This window comes from Bos grunniens, chromosome 16 (genome assembly GCF_055505025.1).
Source record: "Bos grunniens cultivar Pamir isolate PY7600 chromosome 16, Bosgru_T2T1.0, whole genome shotgun sequence".
NCBI lineage: Eukaryota > Metazoa > Chordata > Mammalia > Artiodactyla > Bovidae > Bos > Bos grunniens.
Window position 1 is genome coordinate 33,847,135 of NC_141180.1, and position 14,350 is coordinate 33,861,484.

The 14,350-nt window shown below is 52.6% G+C and overlaps 1 protein-coding gene across 4 annotated transcripts in view; it reads right to left on the bottom strand.

Annotated features, from left to right (window-relative positions):
* CHD5 (chromodomain helicase DNA binding protein 5) overlaps window positions 1-14,350 on the bottom strand; it is a 68,996-nt gene that overhangs the window by 9,849 nt on the left and 44,797 nt on the right. For all 4 annotated transcript variants that reach the window (XM_086344153.1, XM_086344152.1, XM_086344151.1 and 1 more), the window contains exons 21-33: window positions 12,768-12,885; window positions 11,323-11,447; window positions 10,020-10,251; window positions 9,723-9,833; window positions 9,276-9,448; window positions 8,629-8,803; window positions 8,108-8,200; window positions 7,811-7,899; window positions 7,349-7,482; window positions 6,786-6,930; window positions 6,273-6,432; window positions 3,975-4,054; window positions 3,594-3,726 (exon numbers count right to left, since the gene is read on the bottom strand). In XM_086344153.1, the coding sequence (XP_086200279.1) occupies window positions 3,594-3,726; window positions 3,975-4,054; window positions 6,273-6,432; window positions 6,786-6,930; window positions 7,349-7,482; window positions 7,811-7,899; window positions 8,108-8,200; window positions 8,629-8,803; window positions 9,276-9,448; window positions 9,723-9,833; window positions 10,020-10,251; window positions 11,323-11,447; window positions 12,768-12,885 (1,768 nt within the window). The remainder of the gene's footprint in view (window positions 1-3,593; window positions 3,727-3,974; window positions 4,055-6,272; window positions 6,433-6,785; window positions 6,931-7,348; window positions 7,483-7,810; window positions 7,900-8,107; window positions 8,201-8,628; window positions 8,804-9,275; window positions 9,449-9,722; window positions 9,834-10,019; window positions 10,252-11,322; window positions 11,448-12,767; window positions 12,886-14,350) is intronic.

Below are 14,350 nucleotides of genomic sequence, written 5' to 3' on the forward strand. Positions count from 1 at the left end.
CCCAGGCCTCCAGATGAGAATTCAGTGCAGTCAATGCCTTGACTTCAATCTTGCAAGTCCCTTGGCAGAGAATCCAGTCATACCACCACAGACTTCTGACCCATGCAACCATGAGCTAACACATGGGTGTCATTTCATCCTGCTAAATGTGTAATAATTCACTGTGCAACCATAGAAAATAGTACAAATAGGTTAAAAACAGCTGTATGAAGAAAGTAAAAACTGAAGCTAGATCTGAGGGTGATTCAAAAAACCTTGCAGAGAAACAAATCTTGTACCTGCTTTCATTTCTTTGTTGAATTTGGAGCCTTTTGTTAAACAAGATCTACTTGTGTCTATTGCTGATCAGCTAGGTCCCCCAGTACAATACAAATTCTATGCGAAGGCTTTGGCTTTGGTTCACTGTCTGTGTCCCCAGTGCCTGGGACAGCTCCCAACACACAGTGGGTGTTCAAAACATATTTGTTGGATAATGAATGAATAAATGAGTAAAAGGAATTCCAGAAGAAAATAAACTTAATGGGAGGAAAGATAACATTCAAGGAGGGAATGACTGAGAATTTGCCCATAATCAATAGAAGACACAATACTCAACTTTAAGAATCACAGTCAGTCACAAGCAGGATAAATAAAAATTTCATTGTAGTAAAACCATACAAGACCAAAGACTAAGAGAAAGTCTTAAAAATGGTCTTACCATGTTAAGAAAGATAGGAAAGGCAAGTTTCTTACAAAGGAGCAGCAATTACCCTGAGAGCAGCCTTCTCAGCACAGTGGAAGTCAGAGTACAAAAGAAATCACGTCTTCAAAATGCTGAGGGAAAACTCCTAACCCACCTTGAATTTTGCTAATTATTATTCAAGAAAAATACGATAAGATATAAAGGAAAAATAACATACAATGAGAGAATTTGCCATCCACAGAAATGTGTTGAAAGCACCATTGAAGGGTATATTTTGGGAAGAAGGACATTGAACAAAGCAACAGTGAACATACTAGAAAACACAAAATTGTTAAGAGGGTGGGAAAATCTAAATAAGGATTATAGTTTAGAAATAAGTAACAGCACGTGGGAGATAAAGTTGCCTATAGTCCTTATAATATTCAGGAGGCAACATGTTAAAAATTTAAGAATACAAAATAGAATTGACTGCAAACTTTCCAAAGGAGTTGAGATGAAAGGGGGAAATAGAAAGAAATTCTGATCAATCCAAAAGATGCTAGGAGAAAAAAAAAAAGAAAAGGCCAGGGTGATATAAAGCACAAAATAAGAACAGAAATTCATCCAGATACCTAGCTATTACAATAAATGTAAAGAGAGTAAATTGCTGACTAAAACATAGAGATTCTGTGATTAGATTTAAAATAAGTCCCACCATATATTATTTACAAAAGGTAAACCTAAAACTCAATTATACAAATAAAACTTAAGAAATGTAAGAAAATACCTGCAAATCATGTATCTGATATGGAACATGTATTATAAAGAACCCTTATAACTCAATAACAAAAAGATAAATAACCCAATTGAAAAATGGACAAAGGATCTGAAAAGACATTTCTCTAACAAAGATATAAAAATGGCCAATGACATTTGAAAAGATACTCAACATCTTTACACACAAGGGAAATGCAAATCAAAACCACTTGAGCTATGACGTTTCACCCACCAGGATGGCTAAAATCCAAAAGAGAGATAATAACAAGTGTCAACAAAGATCGGAGAAGGCAATGGCACCCCACTCCAGTACTCTTGCCTGGAAAATCCCATGGACGGAGGAGCCTGGTGGGCTATAGTCCATAGGGTCTCTAAGAGTCGGACACGACTGAGCGACTTCACTTTCACTTTTCACTTTCATGCATTGGAGAAGGAAATGGCAACCCACTCCAGTGTTCTTGCCTGGAGAATCCCAGGGATGGGCAAGCCTGGTGGGCTGCCGTCTATGGGGTCGCACAGAGTCGGACACGACTGAAGCGACTTAGCAGCAGCAGCAGCAGTTGACAAAGATATGGAGAAATGAACCCTATGCACTGTGGGTGGGAATGTAAAGTGGTGTAGCCACTGCAGCAAGCAATCTGGTAGGTCCCCCAAATATGAGAGTTACCAAGCGATCCATCAATTTCACTCCTAGGTATATACCCAGGAGAACTGAAGCCTATCCACACAAATACCTATACATGGATGTTCACAGCAGCATTATTCATAATAGCCAAAAAGCAGAAATAACCCCAAAACCCATCAACTGATGAATGGAAAAACAAATGTGTATCCACAGGGTAGAATATACTCAACAAAAAGTAATGAAGTTCCAATACATGCTACAACACAGATGAACCTTGAAAGCACTATGCTCAGTGAAAGAAAACGAAAGCGTTAGTTGCTCAGTCATGTCCGACTCTTTGCAACCCTGTAGACAGTAGCCCGCCAGGCTCCTCTGTCCATGGGATTCTCCAGGCAAGAATACTGGAGTGGGTAGCCATTCCCTTCTCCAGGGCATCTTTCCCGACCCAGGGATCAAACCTGGGTCTCCCGCATGGCAGACAGACTCTTTACTATCTAAGCCACCAGAAAAGCCCAAAAGTAAGCTCAATCCATTTAAGCCTAAATAAACCTTAAAGCAAAAAGAATCAGGAGGAATAAGAAGGTTATTACATAATAAATAAACACTTCACCAGAAAATCAGAAAAAACCTGAACCAATATGCACCTAACAACCCAATTCCAAACTAAAGCCAAATCTGGCCTTGGGAGAACAGAGACTGACCCACAATCACAGAGATTTTAACATAAGCCTCTCAGACTTGACTGATCAAACCAAAAATGAGTAAGGATATAAAAAATCTGAACAATGCAACGATCTAATGCAGCGGTCCCCAGTCTTTTTGGCACCAGGGACCAGTTTCATGGAAGCAAGTTTTTCCATGGACCCGGGGGATGATTCAAGAGCATAACATTTACTGTTCACTTTATTTCTATTATTATCATATAGGCTCCATCTCAGATCATAAGGCATTAGATCCTGGAGTTTGGGGACCCCTGATCTAGTGCACATATTTAGAACCTTACATCCAGCAATAAAAGAACAGATATTCTTTTCAAGCACACATGAGCATTTACAAAATCTGACCACATGAAGCAAGAAAAGGTTTCAATATCATACAGACTCATGTGTTCAGACCACAATGTGATTGATTCAGAACTCACTAACAGGGATTTCCCTGGAGATCCAGTGGCTAAGATTCCACGCTCCCAATGCAGGGGCCCTAGGTTCAATCGCTGGTCAGGGAACAGATCCTACATACCAAAACTTAGAGCTCGCATGCCTCAACTAAAGATCCCACAAGCTGCAACTAAGACCTGGTGTAGCCAAATAAATAGTGTTTTTTTTTTTTTAGTCACTAATAAGATGTAGCCCAATAACCTCCAACGTGTACAGTAGGAAAAGCCCACATGCAAAGAACTGAGCTCAGAGAGCTGAGCCTCTGGCTCTCGCCTCATCCTGGGCCCTACGGCACTAGGACACAGGAATGCATGGTCCCCCACCCAGCCAGGGAGAGACAGGCCTGACACTCCATCAGGGTGGAAGCCCGCACCTTTCAGCAGCTGCTCCGGGGAGGGCTGGGCCTTCTCCATCTCCTCCAGTCGCTCCTCTCGGGCCCTCTCCTTGCCATCTGAGCTCTCCTGCTTGTCCTCTCCCTCCACTCTGTCCAGGGCAGTTGGCAGGGCCTAGGAAGGAGAGACTCGGGAGCTACAGGGCCTGGACCTCAATAGGAGCCAGGGAAGGGGCCCTGGGCTTAGAATCCACTCTCTGGTTCCCAGTGCTTGCTCTCAACTATGCTCCAGTCCTGGGGGCTCAAACTTGGAGCCAGGAGGGAGGCCTGGCTTACAGCTGCCAAGGGCAAAACCTGAGAAGGTCCCTGGACCCAGCCCCCACCCCACACCCACAGGGGCCCAGACACTGGCATCTTCTCTACCTGGATTTCTGGGGGCTTCTTTGGCTTCTGCACCCCCACCTCCTTCTCATCCATGTAGCCTAGTGGGGCTTCCATTTTGTCTGAAAGAACAAGGGAGAAGGGTGAGACAGGTGGGCTGGGGTGGGAGAAGGGAGAAGGGCAGGAAATGGGGAGTCAGAGAGGATCCTGGGCCAGGCACCTGCAGAAGGACAGGTGAACCAGGGAAGCCAAAGAGCCCGGGCCAGGCCAGCAATGTGGAGAGTCTTAGAGGACCCTGGGCCCAGTGAGGTCAAAGCCAGGGGCCAATAGGACAGAATTACAGGCTGTGGGGGCCTCTCATCTGGAAACAGTAGGTGAGGTGGGTGGAGGCCCCACTGGGAGCCAGCATGGCCCAGCTGTGGTCCTGGCTTTCAGGCTGGCTGGCTGGCCACCTGCCTCTTCCATGCTGAGTCACTGCCAAGGGCCAGTGGCCCACATGCTCTGAGGAGCCCTGGGAGGTGGTCACTACCCAACTTCACATCACAGATGAGAAAACAGAGCTCATGGGCTAAGCTGCTCAGGGGAGGGCTGGGCCTTCTCCATCTCCTCCAGGAGATGGCCAGGGAGAAAACTAGGCATGTCCACCTCCAGAGGGCACCTGTGCCCAGGAGCAGGATGTCCTCAAAGGCGCTGAGCCTCTCGGGACCGCACCTGTCACCTGGGACAGGCAGGATGCCCCAGGCCTGAGGGGTACAACAGGGAAGAAGATGTTTTACCCAGATAAACACACAGATCACCAAAAAGACACTCAGAGACAAATAACCCATTAAGGAAGGGCAAAGGATGTGAAATGATGTTTCTCCAAAGAAGATGCACAAAAAGCTCAGAAGCACATGAAAAGATTCTCTATGTCTTCAGCCACCAGAGATGGAAATCAAAACCATCAGGCTTCCCTGGTGGCTCAGTGGTAAAGAATCTGTCTGCCAATGCAGGAGACACGGGTCGATCCCCGGTCTGGGAAGATGCCACATACCTCAGAGCAGCTAAGCCTGTGTGCCACAACTACTGAGCCTGTGCTCTAGAGCCCGAGAACCGCAACTACTGAGTCCACATGACGCAACCACTGAAGCCCGAGAAGCCGTGCTCCACAACAAGAGAAGCCACTAGAGTGAGAAGCCTGCACGTTGCAGCTAGAGAAGAGCCCAGGCAGCAACGACGACCCAGCACAGCCAAAAATAAGTAAGTAAAACACCACAATGAGACTCCCCCTTCACACTCACTAAGATGGCTATAAGCAAAAAGTTAGATAAGTGCTGGCCAGGAGGTGGAGAAACTGGAACCTCATATGCGGCTGGTAGAACGTAAAATGGTGTAGTCACTGTGAAAAAGTTTGGCAGTTCCTCAGAATGTTATACCAGGTGACCCAGCAATTCTATTCCTACCTATACACCCAAGAGAAATGAAAACACCTATTTCCAATTGAACACAAAAGTTCAAAGCAATGTTACTCACCACATTATTCACAATAGCCAAAGGTAGAAACAACCCAAAATCCATCACCTGATGAATGGATATACAAAATGTGGTGGATCCAAACAACGGAATCAAATATTATTCAGCTACAAAAAGGAATGAAGTGCTGACACCCTAAAACCTGGATGAATCTGGAATACATCACATGCTAGTGAAAGCTAGGCACAAAAGGCCACACGGTGCACTTCATTTACATGAAATGTCCGCAATAGGCAAACCCACAGAGACAGAAAGATCAGTGGTTGCCAGGGACAGACATGAGGAGAAGGAATCGAGTGTCACTACCAACGAGCATGTGTTTCTTTGGGGGTTAATGAAAACACCCTGGAATCAGAGGCAATGGCTGCACAATCCTATGGATATGCTAGAAACAACTGGCAATACACTTTTAAAGGCTTTTGGCTTCCCAGGTGGCGCTAGTGATAAAGAACCCGCCTGCCCATGCAGGAGACATAAGAGACGCAGGTTCAATCCCTGGGTTGGGAAGATCCCCTGGAGAAGGAAATGGCAACCTCCAGTATTCTTGCCTAAAGAATCCCATGGACAGAGGAGCCTGGCAGGTTACAGTTCATAGGGCCGCAAACAATCAGACACGACTGAAGTGACTTAGCACGCACGCAAAGACTGAATATTGTGGTGTGTGAACTACATTTCAAAGCTGTCATTAAAAAGAAAATCTCTTAGGGTAGTGATACTTGTTCAGCTAGAAGCTTTGTGGAGGTGGGATGTAAGGAGGACGTGGGGTCTCCTGGTGCCTTGCCACCTGCCATGACCTGGGTGCCCGCCCCTCCTCATTGGAGTCCAGACCTGGCAGGCCCAGAGGGCCAGGCAGGAGGTGGGCAGGGCTGGCGGGCACTGGTGTGTTGGGATCCGAGGAGATGACTTCGCCCGGCTTCTTGCCCTCGGGCCCCTCGGGGATCAGATCCGGGGTGCTGTACTTCCCGTTGACGTGCTCAAACTCCTGAACCTGGGCAGGTGGGAGCGAGGCAGAAGGGAGGTGGTCACAGCTCATATGTGAGGGCCTCGGGGTGGCCGGCAGGACTGGGGGTGTCCCTGGCTTGGGGTGGCTGCCGACTCCACCCAAGGCTGACCGCAGACCCCCATGCCAAGCCCTTCCCCCACCCATCCCCACGTGTCATCCTGGCCTCCAGTCCCCTCCCAACCACCGCCCATTTCCCCACCCTTAGATGGGTCCATCCCTCTAAGCTGACTCAGACCCTGGACAACCAAGCGCTTGCTCTCTGCCCGCTGACCCCCCCTGGGGCACACCCAGGCCATGGGCGACCACCAGGAAAAGCCCAGTAAAGGCTACTCACCCACCTTCTTCCTAACTAGTGACATGACCCCGATGCGCGTGAGCACGTGCTGCCTGGAGAGGCCCTCACGGGGCACGCCGTCCGCAAAGGTCTCCGCGCCGTCAGCCCCCGGCTCACACAGGTGCCGCATGAAGAGGGACACATAGGCTCTGGGGTGGGGGGGGACTGGGGCTCAGGGAGTGGGGGGCCGGCAGGACCCCGGGGGACCTCCTGGCCGGAATCGTCATCCATCACCTGCCTCCCAACCAGGCCTGCTGGGTCAAGCCCGAGGGAAGAACAGAGGGGGCCCTGGGCAGGGGACCTTCCTGGGACAGCCCTTCCCCTGGAGAACCCAGATCCTCTGTGCTTCTGTTAACACCAGCTGCCCTGGCAGAGGTGACCGGTCACGTTCTCTACACAGGAACCCTACCCAGGCCTGGACTTCAGCTACCAGACATCAGACAGCAGTGAGTTCTCTGGCCGCCCCCAGCCTGGCAGTAACACCGCCCACTGTGCTGGCCCGTCCAGAGGAGCCTGCCCATTCCGGGTGGGCGGCCACACCCTGGGCCACCACCTCGGCCCCTTTACCTAAACTCCTTCTCGCTCTTCCCACGAAGGTCCCGCACCAGCCAGTGGGAGTTGAAGGCATCCTGGGGGGGCATGCCCCAGCGCATGATGGCGTTCAAAAAGGCCTTCCGCTGGCGGGCATTGAAGCCTAGCACCTGGGCAAGGCGGGCAGCAGGGTGGGGGAGCAGGGAATTCAGAGTTGAGGGGAAAGACACAGGGAGGGGAGGAGACGGGGGAGCAGGGGGGAAGCAGGGGGAGACGGGGGGGGGCCTCCACCTGGGGCAGGACCCAAAGGGGCACAGCCCAGACCAAGGGTCTGTCCCTGCCCCCCACCTCCACTTGGCATGTGACCCAGTGTAACCCTAACCCTCCCGTCCCTCCTCCACACCCCAGGGTGGCAGCAGGGGTAAGCTCTTTGCTCTGAAAGATGAGATAAATTCCAGGAAAGAGAAGTGGGAAAGTGGGGGTGCAGGCGGGCCCCACCTCAATGTTGCCGCCGACTCGGGCAAGAAGAGGGGGCAGAGGCTTGTCCCTGTCGCTCTTCAGCTGCCTCCTGGATTGTCGCCGTCCACCTGGGGGAGCAGCCCCACCACAAGCCCTCAGCGGGGCCTGAGATGTCCTGACCCACCCCACCCCCCAACATGCCCCAGATAGCATGACCCTTTGGGGCCTATTCCAAAGGACAGATGCTGGTTCCAATGCCCCCGGGACCCCCAACCTGATCATCAGCTCCCCGACACACAGCCTGGCCCCAGCCCAGAGTCACCAGCCCTGACTCACTCTGCCCTTCCGGCCTTTCCTCAAAGTCCTCGTCCTCATCCTCAGAGCCAATGGAATATTCAGATTGGTTGTCTGAGAGCTCGTCCTGCCACTCTGTCGGGGGGTCAGGAAGAGGGGCACAGAGTGGGCTGTTTAAGCAGAAGCCCGCTGGGGCCCCTCACACCCAGCCCAATAACAGTGATGATGAAAACAGCCACAGTGCACTTCCTATCAGCTCCCTTAACAACCTTACAACCTCACGCTACATTCTCAGGCCTTAAACCATCAACGGCCCTATTTAACAGATAGAGAAACTGAGGCTTGACTAAAACCACTAGCAGTGAAGTCACTGAGTCACTACCCATCTCGTTCCCCGCAAAACCCAACACCCCACACCAGCTACCTGCCCCACTTCTCCAAGAAGCCTTCCAACCGTCTCCCGGCTCAGCCACTCCACACGGCTCCCACTCTCTCCCGCCCCGGGAATTCCTGCCACAGGGATGTCCTCCCCGCCAGCAGGATCCTGCCCACCAGACACGCACCCTGGTCCTCCTGGGAGGCGTCGTTGTAGTTGACCTGCTTGCGGATGCGCTTGCCCTTGCCCAGGTTGCGCGCCAGGTCCTCCTGCTGCTGCTCGTAGTGGTGCCGCAGCAGCTTCTCCCAGTAGTCGGGGTCCACGTTCTCCTCCTGCTTGATGATCTCCCGTTCCACTTCCTCCTGAGGGCGCGGGGCCGGGGACGCGGTGAGGGCGGGGCCGGCGGGCATCTCCGTCCCCGCGGAGGCCTCACTGCCTCTACCTCGGCTCACCCTCTAGGGGCTCAAGGAGAACTGGAAAGCCTGCCTACTCCAGGTAGCCCTCCCCGATCACCCCAGCCCCAGCTGGCCTTCCTCTTCAGGCTCCTGTCTCAGTAATTCACGCAACCATTCATTCATGCTACAAGTATGCCCTGGCCTTGTGCCAGGCACTGAGATACAGAATTGAATAAGCGCCACCCCTGCCCTTAGGAGGCTCCCAGTTTCAAAAGGAAAAGTTGCACTTAGAATAATTAGCACCCACGGTCTGCGCGTAGGGCGGTGGAAGTTGAGAGGTAAGGAGAGGAGCCACTCAGGAGAGACCCAGGAGCCAGAGTTTCTTAAATGGAGAACTCCTAACGGGGTGAGGGCGGGGCCGCGGAGGGGCGGGGCTTACCACGCCATCCTCCTCGCGCACCACGTACTGCGCCACCTTGAAGGAGCTCAGATATTCATTCATGTTCTGGAGCTCCGTGTCGTCCGTGGCATCCTGGTTCCGGTCCAGCAGCTTGGAGATGGCCGCATCGTCATAGTGGATCACACTGCTATCCTCCACGTCCTTGTTGTCACCTGAGGGCAGCCAGGATGCAGATTCAGGGGACCCCCCCCCCACCAGAGCAGGTTCCAGACAATGGTGCTTCCCGGTCCCCGCCAGGGGCTGCAGCTGAAGAGTAAGTGACCATAGAGAGGAACCTGTATTGTCACAGCCCCTCGGCCCCTCCATCTCAGGTCCGCAGGCACCCAAGGGGAGCACGCAAGGGAACCTGACAAAATGGGTTTGGGGGCCCACTTCCTTCCGGGAACAGCCGTCCAGGGTACAGGGGCTGGGCTGGGAGGGCCCTACCTGGCGGAGTGCTGCCATGCTTTTTCTTGGCGCTGGCGGCCAAGGCTCCCCCTTTGGAGGACTGGACATCAGGGATGGGCGTGGCTGGTCTCTGGCCCTGAGACATCATGCCTGTAGGACACGGGGATGGGGAGCTGCAGGGCTGGGGGGTAGCACCAGAGATGCCACCCTGGCCCTGCCCATCTTGGCCAGGAGTGGGGAGCAGGAGGAGGAGGGACTGGGAACTGGGGGTGCCCTGGGAGGGGAGTGTCTCAAGCAGGGCTACCCCCCACCATGCCCAGCACCCAGGACACCCACCCTCCACGTCATCCTTGAAGAGCTCCTCCGTGCCAAATTTGAGGATGTCATCCAGCTCCTGCTTGGTCATGGAGCCAGACTTGGAGCCCAGGCCAGGTCGCACCACCAGGTGGGTGAGCATCATCTTGCGCTTGGCCACCTGCGTGATGCGCTCCTCCACTGAGGCCCGCGTCACAAAGCGGTAGATCATCACCTTCTTGTTCTGCCCAATGCGGTGGGCGCGGCTGAAGGCCTGGGGACAACCTGTAGCTTAGCACCCGTGGTTCAACAGAGGACTGGGGGCCCAGGGCCAGGCACCAGGGGGTGGGGGCAGGGGGAGGCATGCGAATGAGCTCACGAGCACCCTCTGCATGGAATGGGCTGTGTGACGGCCCATGGAGATGTATGTGCACCAGGGCACCTGCACTCCCAACCTTACTGTGTGTGGTCTAGTACAGGCGTGGGTGCCTGTGCAGGGGTAACTCAGTGTGATCACAGGTGTGCAGGGGTAGGTGTGAGGGGCAGTGTGGCCAGTGCACTTGATGTAGTGAAGCCACACAGGGTGCTGATGGCACTCATGCCAAGGTGGGGGCTGCATCTCCCTGGGAGTGACCACTAGCGGGGCTGTGAGCCCACCTGTTGGAGAGGCATAGCTACCCTGCAAGGACAGGTGTGACATGAGGACAGGTTTGAGGCTCTGTGCATCAGGCATCCACATGAATGGCCCAGTGTAATAAGGTCTGTGTATGCAACTGCACACAGGTGCACATGCGTGTGCGTGAGACATGAGTTTGTATGTGTGCCCTAAGAGTATAATGTGTGTATGTGCCTGGTCCTGTCCCAAGAAGGGTGGGCAGGAGACAGCAGAGTGTGTCTCTGCTCCTACACCCCTTAACCCTCCCACCCTTCCTCACCAGCTCCAGTGCCCCCTCCACCAGTGCCTCTTCCTCCCCCCACCTCCAAAGGCCTTGTCCCCTCTATTTTCCTGTTGTTCCCAAACTGGCCCCCTCTGGGTCCCGGTACCCCTCATCCTGACTCCCTCCATGGCCTTCATCCTAAGAGTAATGGGACAGAACAGGGGTCATGTTCACACGGAGTGCTGCATGTTCTTGGACATGTCCCCTCCCCTCCCTGGGCTGTTTCCTCTTTTGTACAATGGTGGGGGGCTCACCTTCCAGGTGGCCCTTGGGGCTGGGACTCTACGAGGTGGGTCCAGGCGGAGGTAAAGCCCTGAGACAGTCTGGGAGTGGGGGAGAGGGAACACCCACAGAGCCGGGGGCAGCAAGGGACCCTCTGAGAGGGGTCTGGTGTTGGGGCCACACACCTGGATGTCATTGTGCGGGTTCCAGTCCGAGTCGTAGATGATGACCGTGTCTGCGGTGGCCAGGTTGATCCCCAGGCCACCTGCCCGGGTCGAAAGGAGGAAGCAGAACTGCTGGGCCCCAGGGGCTGAGGAAGAGAGGCGGGTGCCCAGTAGGGTGAGTGAGGGGCATACCCAGAGAGGTGGGATGGGAGACAAGGGCGTGGCAGACAGGAGGGCACAGGGGAGATCACGGGGAGAGGGCAGGAACTGTGACCCCATCTCAGGCCACAACGGCCTCAGCTATGCTTGGGGCAGCCAGAAGAGGCCTGGGGCCCCTGGGCATGGAGCAGAGACAGGGCAGCCCACCTGAGCCCCAAATAGCCCACAGCTATGCTCCGAGCCCTGACCCAACAGGAGGAAGATAAAATGAGAATGAACTGATTTTCAAAGCCCAGAGGGGCAAAGGAGAAACTACAAACAGCCAGCAAAGACCAGCAGAGCCCCTGAAGGTGAGGCCCCTGGGAGGTCAGCAGAGCTCATCCTTCATGCCCTCCCAGCTACCACATGCGATGCTGTCAGAGTGACCACTGAACACTCAGGGTCACAGCTCCAGGGCGTGGGCCAGCCCTCTGGTCAGTCCCCACTGCCCCAAGACAGCTGGGTCTCAGGCCCATCCGGGCCCTTCATTAAATGACCTGGGACTGACCATGGCACCTGCTTGAGCTGCACACAGGTCCCGGATCCACCTGATGCTTCCCACTGCCATGTGCCCTGGGACCACGTCTACATCCTGAAACCATACTCACCTTACCTCTGACATGAGTGGGCAATAGGAGTTGCTGCTTTGGGTTTGGGGGCCACAGGGCCCAAGACCTGCTCTGAGGGTGGAAAGCAGGAAGCAGCACAAGACCACTCCATCTCTTTCTGAAAACCTCCCACTAAAGAGGTGCTGGACCATGTCAGACGTTCCCTCCACTCTGGAGCCAGCTCCCAGCCTCCCAGCATCACCAGGGAGACAGTTTGAGCTGGGGTGGCCCTGCCCTTTCCTCTGTCCTTCCCCTAGGGCAGTGCTGCTCAGCTCTGTCCCTCCTTGCAGCAGCCTCTGTTGCGGGGACAGGCCCTGTCCAGCCCTGCTCGTAACTGCAGTCTTAGCTAGTGTCAGTATCAGAATCCCAGGGGTGCTGGCCAGTCCCTCCGCACCAGCTTCATTTAGTAACAGAGGAATTTTCCTCCCCTTTTGCCCTCCTCCTAATTTCTGAGTTCTAAACACCCAAGCAGGCCCCTGGAAAGTTCCATGGGATGAATTCTTTTTACCAGCTACTAGGACCTAAGGACAAGACTGCTTTCTTCAGCTGTTTGAGGAGTAGCTAACCTGACCATAAATTGGGTGGTCTGGCTAAGATCCTGGCCTGGGAGGAGAGACAGACAGGGGTCCCCATCAAGAAGCCCTGGGTAAGGTTGGGTACCATTGAATCTGTCAATTGCTTCTTGCCGAAGGCCCCCCGTGATGCCACCGTCAATCCGCTCATACTTGTAGCCCTCATACTCCAGGAAGTCCTCCAGGAGGTCCAGCATCTTGGTCATCTGCAGGGGACATGGTATTCCTGAGGGGCTGCCACAGAGGAGGGACCCCCATAGGGATCCCTGTCATGGGCAGGGACCTCATGACAGATGGGGAGAGACAGAGCAACCTACTGAGTGGGGAGACAGGTGGGACCCAGGCAGGCCTGACTTGGGACCATTCTCTGAAGAAAAATGCAGTTTCCAACCTCAACCCCCAGAGCCACCACATCCCCCACACCAGCCCCACAGCCTTCTGCCTAAGACACAGCTCAGATCATGTGCCACCCTGCTGTCACCCCTCAGAGTAAAGTCCCAAATCCTCCTCTTGGCATTCTAGGCTTGCCAGATTGGTGCCAGTCCATTGGGCCTTCATATCCCAATGCTTCCTCTGTATCCCACAACCTCCCAGATTACCTGGACTTTCTTCCCACCCCCTTACTGTCTAGGGGACTCAAACAGCACCTCCTCTGTGATATCTTCCCTGATTTCACTCCTCCCTATGAGAAGAGAAAGGCAGGTCCTTCTGAGCTCCCATAATCCTCCATAATCAATCCTGAAAGATAGTTTAGCTAGACATAAAATTATCAGTTGCAATTTTCCCATAGTATAATGAAGATATTGCCTTTTTTTTTTTTTTTTGCCACTTCTATTGCTGATAAAATCTAAGGACAGTCTAATTGTCATTCCTGTGTAGGTACAAGATCTGAAAAGTGCAGCATTTTCCCTACAATGTGCCTAGGGCTTCCTTTCATATTTATGTTTTCATTTATATTTCTTGGTACTCCAGAGTGTGCTTCAGACCTGAGACCACATGTCTTTCTCTAGGTCTACAGACTCTAGTTAAATCTAACTTCTTTACCATTTTCTCTAGTTCTTTTTCTGCAATTCCTATTATGGATACATATTGAATAGTTAGTTACTAGAGCCTCTCAAGGTGTTTTCCATGCAATGTCTCATTTTTATCTTTGTCTTTATGTGCTGCATTCTGGGAAAATTCCTCAATGCCAGGTTCTCATTCATCAGTGTTCTCTTCAACAGTGTTGAGAGTTTATCTAATCTGTTAAAATGTTTTGTTTTCATTTTAAGCAGATCCTTTCCCTGGTTAGGGGCTTTCCTGGTCGCTCAGTGGTAAAGAACCTGCCTGCCAATGCAGGAGAAGCAGGTTCCATCCCTGGGTAAGAAAGATCCCCTGGAGAAGGGAATGGTTTCCCACTCCAGTATTCTTGCCTGGAGAATTCCATGGATAGAGGAGCCTAGTAGGCTATAGTCCATGGGGTTGCAAAAAGTTGGACAAAACTGAGCAACTAACACTTTTGCTAGTTAGGTTATTCTTGTTTCATTTCTTGCTGCTTGTGCTTATTTATTTTATTGGAGTTTCTTTTGTTTTGGTGGGAGTTTTGCTCATGTCACACTGTTTGTGGTATCTTAGTACCCCAACCAGGGATTGAACCCAGGACCTTGGCAGTGAAGGTGAGGAGTTATAACC